This window comes from Alosa sapidissima, chromosome 17 (assembly GCF_018492685.1).
Source record: "Alosa sapidissima isolate fAloSap1 chromosome 17, fAloSap1.pri, whole genome shotgun sequence".
In the NCBI taxonomy this organism is placed as follows: domain Eukaryota; kingdom Metazoa; phylum Chordata; class Actinopteri; order Clupeiformes; family Clupeidae; genus Alosa; species Alosa sapidissima.
The window spans coordinates 34,565,765-34,572,215 of NC_055973.1; the positions used below are offsets into that span (position 1 = coordinate 34,565,765).

A 6,451-nucleotide genomic window follows, 5' to 3' on the forward strand; every position below is an offset into this window, starting at 1 on the left:
TTAAATCTCTATTCTATACATACACACATGTTAAATCTCTTAAAGAGATTCTGAAATTTCTGAAAATTTTCTTAAAATTTGGGCCAAAATGTTACCTTTTTTTACAGTCCCACCTGACACCCCAGTGCTCCCAATGCAATCATCCCACCCCATTTTGGACGTCTACAGAAGTTACCAAATATAGTTTTTGGGGGAAAGAAAAATAATTGTGTGTGAATCAGCTTCACAGCTATTTTGCCCAATTGTAGGGTCTGGGCTGCTTCTTTTGGAGTTATTTATGTATTTATGTATTGATGTATGTTTTTATTTATGTATTAATGTATTTATGTATGTTGGTATTTATGTGTGAATGTATTTATATGTTGGTATTTATGTATGAATGTATTTATGGATGTTGGTATTTATGTATGAATGTATTTATGTATGAATGTTTATGGATGTTGGTATTTATGTATGAATGTATTTATGTATGAATGTATCTCATGTATGAATGTGTTTATGCATGTTGGTATTTATGTATGAATGTTTATGTATGTTGGTATTTATGTATGAATGTATTTATGTATGTTGGTATTTATGTATGTTGGTATTTATGTATTAATGTATTTATGTATAAATGTTTATGTATGTTGGTATTTATGTATGAATGTATTTATGTATGTTGGTATTTATGTATGAATGTATTTATGTATTAATGTATTTATGTATGCTGGTACGGTGTTGGCTTTGTATCCGTCACATCACAATTCCATGGTTTGAGGACTAAATGGGTGTTAAGCTTGTCTCTCTCTCTCTCTCTCTCCCTCTCTCTCAGGTGCAGGTGGTTAACAACATGTATTATGATACGTTTAATGAGCTTCCCTCTCTCCCCCTCTCTCTCTATCTATTTCACTCTCTCTATCTGTCTCTCTTTCTCTCTCTCTCTATCTCTCTCACTCACTCTCTCCCTCTCTCTGTCTCACTCTCTCCCTCTCTCTCTCTCTCCCTCTCTCTCAGGTGCAGGTGGTTAACAACATGTATTATGACACGTTTGATGAGCTTCCCGTGTCTTTGGTTCTCTTCTCACTCATATGCATTGACATTGTGGAGAGGATTCGCCACTGCAGACTTACTGGACAAGGTACACACACACACACACACACACCACATACATGCACACACACATACACACCACATACATGCACACACACACACACAACATACACACACACACCACATACATGCACACACACACACACACAACATACATGCACACACACACACACACACACACACACACACACACCACATACATGCACACACACACACACACACATATCAAAAAGAAAGAAAAAAAGAACACAAGAAATATATATCTCTAGTTAATCTCAAATGTGAAGGATTGTAAATGTCTCTAAGAAAAACATATGATGTTTTATATGTTTCATATGATATTGTAAATTGTAAGAGTTTATAGTAAGTGGGATTATTATATTTAAATATTATTATTATAGGAATTATTATAAATATATGACAGTATATATGATAGTAGATGTAGATGCATGAACTAAATACTAATTTGATTTCAGGGCAAAATCAGTTAGCTAATTTACAGAAGAGGAAATTCTAGGTACATGAATTCCTGAACTCATGAACTTAAAGCCAACCTCTGCCATGTTCCTCTAGATGTTAAGAAATGCTACAAATGCCTCAGCTGACTCATTGTACTCTGCCAAGAGTCAACAGATGAGTAAATATTGGTACCACTGCCTGTTATCACCGCATGGTTTACTCAGCATGGTAGTCAAACATAGTGTGCGCTACATCATCAAATTAGTGGCCCTGGACTATGTGTGTGTGTGTGTGTGTGAGTATATCTTGGTGTGTGTGTGAATGTGTGTATTTCTGTTTACAGCCAGTGAGCTGGATCGAGACTCGGACATCCCCACTCTGACTCACTTGGAGCCAGTGACGCCTGTCAACGCCACGGCAACGGGCACAGCTGCCGCAGCAACGCTTCCTGTGGGCGGGGCCGAGCAGAACGGGGCGCGACCTTTACGACCAGGGGAGGCCAATGGGACGGTCGCAGGCATGCCTGTGGGCGGGACAGACCCGAGGACACGCCCCTTCGGCCCGGTGCCCGTGGGAAGCCCACACCCAAGCCCCACGTCCTCGGTCGTCACGGCGATGCGATTCCCACCGCCGTACTCTGGGCCCCTGCGGTTACTGCTGGCGAGCGACGCTCGGGCGGACGAGTTTGGCCACGCCTTCCTGTTCTGGCTGGACACTGCGGAGCTGCTGCGAGCAGGCGGGCGGCCGGACGTCTGCTTCTCCCGCTGGGTCTTCCCACTCTACATCTGCGGCTTCCTGTCCTGCCTGCGGCTCATCCTAGCCCCCTGCTGCCCTCTGCTGGCCCCTCTGGGTGTGCTGCTGCAGGACATGCCCTTCCTGTTCCTGAGGGGGGCGCTGCTGGGTGCCTTCGGACGCATCTCGCCGCTACTCTACCTGTTTAAGAACCTGCTGGTCTGCCTGGCCTACATCTACTTCAACTTCATGACCAAGCTGCGCATCTTCAACACACAGAGGATGTTCTGAGAGGACAGGCCTGGCCTACATCTACTTCAACTTCATGACCAAGCTGCGGATCTTTAACACACAGAGGATGTTCTGAGAGGACAGGCACCCGCTTGGCCCATTGGATGAGAAAAGCAACGGTGGCTCCATCTGATGAGAAAAACAATGGCACCCGCTTGGCCCAATGGATGAGAAAAGCAACGGTGGCTCCATCTGATGAAAAAAAAACAACGGTGGCTGTGATCTGATGAGAAAAACAATGGTGGCTGTGATCTGGGACCTCAGAGGACTAATGGAGCCTGCTCTGATGGATTGTCTCCGATGTTTGCTCAGGGCAGCAAAGAACAGCAACTGCCCACTGAGTACCAGATCAGTTCTGCTGCACTCAAGGCAGTGAGAGTGTGTCTGATGACTGCTGATCGCTGCGTCTGTGCTGTCAGCTCCACCAGACTCACTGACACTCCGACTTACTGACTCTGTGACTCACTGACACTCCGATTTACTGATTCTCTGACTCTGTGACTCACTGTGACTCCATATTCTGATAATCAGACACGATGACTCTATTAGATTATGTTTCGCTCATTAAGATTGTAACTCTGACCTTCGGCCACCATGGCTCTTAGATTACACTCGGACACTCGGACACTGTGACTGTGGGATTCCCTAATTAAAACTCTTTGGGATTGAAAGAGCTGTGATTGTGATTCGCTAATTAAGACTCACTGGGATTGAAAGCGCTGTGACTCTGGGATACACCAATTAAGACTTTGGTATTCACTAATTAAGACTCTGGGATTCACTAATTCAGACTCTCTGGGATTCACTAATTCGGATTCACTAAGTCAGACTCTCTGGAATTCACTAATTCAGACTCTCTGGGATTCATCGGCTGTGAGATCTGCGCTAGGTGCAGTGATGTCAAGGGGAGGGGCCGTGCACAATTGCTTTTTTAATTGGGTGCTAAACGGACAGTTTAATCAACAAATTAATTTTTTGGTCTGTCACTGAATTTGTGACTTAGGCAATCATATGAAGCATAATTCTACCTTGTACTTCTGAGCCAGTGAGTAATTCTGCTCTGATAGCAAGATGTATTCCGTTTGCTTTTTTAATATCATCTGCAGCATTTATGTTTCAGAAATGATACATGTGGCTCTCATCTGTGAAGAGTATCTTTAGAAACAACCACTGGTGACATTAGACGTCATTAGGCTTTTTCTAAGGGAAGCCAAGATAATGTTTATTCCCGGTTTGGTCAACAAAATTACACCAGTGCGGGGGAATGGGGAAAAATTGCAAGGAAATGTCCCAATTCATTTTTAACAGAAAATAGAGAACATAGTTTATATCATCCACAAGTATACTCATATGACTTATAGAGGAGACAAATGTTACAGTTTAAACATCGATGCAAAGCTAACCACTTAGCAGCTTACCCGTGTGTAGCGCTCCACTGGTCTGTATTAGCACTAGTGTTCAATAAAGTACCGAAGCCATGATGTAGCGTTGCCAAGGCAGCAATTTCAGTGAATCTGAACAAATCAATTCAACCATAGTGGTGACCATAACGAAGGCTTTTTCTTAATCTATTTAAATAATTTTACCACATTTCCGTGACTACAGACTTTTATTTTAGCATGGGTTTCCTCCGTAAAAGAGACCTGTATTTAACTTCACAGCCTGCGGTTAAAATCCTTAACTTCACAGACGTGTCTTGGCTTTACTTTTGAGGCAAAAAACTTCACTTCAGCTACCAGTGATGATAATACATGATATATCCACTTGGCTTCTTTTTCCTATTACTACACCTGACGGAATCTTTGACTATGGCTATCCTCGCATACACGTTGACATCACATCCATGTGCAGTACAGCCAAACAACAACAAACATCGGATTATTTCCATCAGTCGGACATTCAAATGGCCTTAGCTGCTTATGATAGCTATTCAGGAGTCCTTTCAGTAGCATAATGAGTGTCTCTACATGTAAACCGAAGCATTGAGAACCTTGTAAGTGTACAGGCAGTTTATTAAAAAGAAACACATTACCGTTCACGTCTAGTTCACATACAGGCAGGCGCCTTGGGAAAACAGAACTCTAGGATGTGAAGCACTACTACGGAGAGAAGTACGCATGCGCGCGCTCTTGGTGTTGTTGTATGGCAGTGCTTCACAGTACCACCTAGCCACCTGGCATGCATACTATTTCACACACTTTTGCGTCACCGTGTGCATGCAGATTTCCACCCAAAGACGCTCGTCTAAACGCGAAATAAAAAGTGGGAACGCAACGCCACTTTTGCGGATTGTGTTCAGATCATTGTCGTGTAAAGCTAGCCTCAGAAAACCACCAGATTCAGCTCTCAATTTTGGGCAAATGAAGTGGAAACTAGCATGGATGATAACAATGCCACTAACTAGCATGGATGATAACGATGCCACTAAAGTTTGTTTAGATCCAGTGAAACTACGGTCATGGAAACGGAATGTCACACTTCGGTACTCTGTTGGGCAAATTAGTTCTCAATGAGCTTTTTAGTTCCATGGCCACAGCACCCCATGTTTTCAGCTAATGACACTAATAGGTAGTCACAATTGTTCAAACCACTGTAGCTAGCTCTCCCATTATTTTTGACACATTACACACAGAAGATAACTAACTAGCAGTTAGACTCTCTTCCTCTGGGACTCTGATTGGCTGATCCTTTAACACTATGCTAGCCTGGTTAGCATGACTGATCCTTTAATACTATGCTAGCCTGGTTAGCTGATCCTTTAACACTATGCTAGCCTGGTTAGCACGCATTGGCTGATCCTTTAACACTATGCTAGCCTGGTTAGCACGGCTGATCCTTTAACACTATGATAGCCTGGTTAGCACGCATTGGCTGATCCCACTATGATAGCCTGGTTAGCACGCATTGGCTGATCCTTTAACACCTTTAACACTATGCTAGCCTGGTTAGCTGATCCTTTAACACTATGATAGCCTGGTTAGCACGGCTGATCCTTTAACACTATGCTAGCCTGGTTAGCTGATCCTTTAACACTATGCTAGCCTGGTTAGCACGCATTAGCTGATCCTTTAACACTATGATAGCCTGGTTAGCACGCATTGGCTGATCCTTTAACACCTTTAACACTATGCTAGCCTGGTTAGTACGCAGACTTTCTCAATTGTAATTGAGTGTGGGTCTGGAAAAGGTTCATTGATTTAAGACTTTCAGCAAGGGTGTAACTAGCCATGAAATTAAACTTCAATTGGTGCAGTAAAACCAAATTGTTTCAGAAGTGTAGCAATCTCGTAAACAAAGGCTTTAAATGCAGCTGTTTCCTCAATTCCAAAGAAATACACGTCCCTGCCGGATTAGCGATTGTATTTGCGTGCCCATGTTTTAGGAACATTGGAAACGGACTTCAATGGCCTCTTGACCAGACAGACCTGCAGAGCAAGGGCTGCCAAAGGTTCGTGTGGGTACTTCCAGGCTAACACTGCCCCTCTGACTCAGATGCTGATTGGCCAATTGTTTAACATAGTGACTCTCTGAGACTGAGATTCTGCCTCTGAGACTATGGGCCCGTCCCATTTCTCCCCCTTAAAACTTCCACTTGGTTTTGAGTGCCCTCGACAGTAAAGTCCCCTCGATAAGGGAAGTGGGAGTAAAGATATTTCCCTATGAATTGGGACACCACTCTATGCAAATTAGCGTAGCGAACATGCTCACCTACGTCACGCGTAGCGTCGATGTGTCTACCGGTAATAGCCTACTACTATTTTTTATTCAGGAACATGCTGGTTCCAGCGGTCGTGTTGACTGTTATGTGGGCTGTGTTGGTTTATCTGCGTCTGGTTGATCAACAGAGATATTTGTGTTCATGTGAACGCTGAAACAC

General features: G+C 43.4%; 1 protein-coding gene across 1 annotated transcript in view; it reads left to right on the plus strand.

Annotated features, from left to right (window-relative positions):
• LOC121688526 (transmembrane protein 236-like) overlaps positions 1-4,194 on the plus strand; it is a 42,701-nt gene extending 38,507 nt beyond the window's left edge. The window contains exons 4-5 of the mRNA XM_042068164.1: positions 997-1,120; positions 1,895-4,194. Of these exons, the coding sequence (XP_041924098.1) occupies positions 997-1,120; positions 1,895-2,574 (804 nt within the window). The 3' untranslated portion in view covers positions 2,575-4,194. The remainder of the gene's footprint in view (positions 1-996; positions 1,121-1,894) is intronic.
• Positions 4,195-6,451: the final 2,257 nt, after the last annotated feature.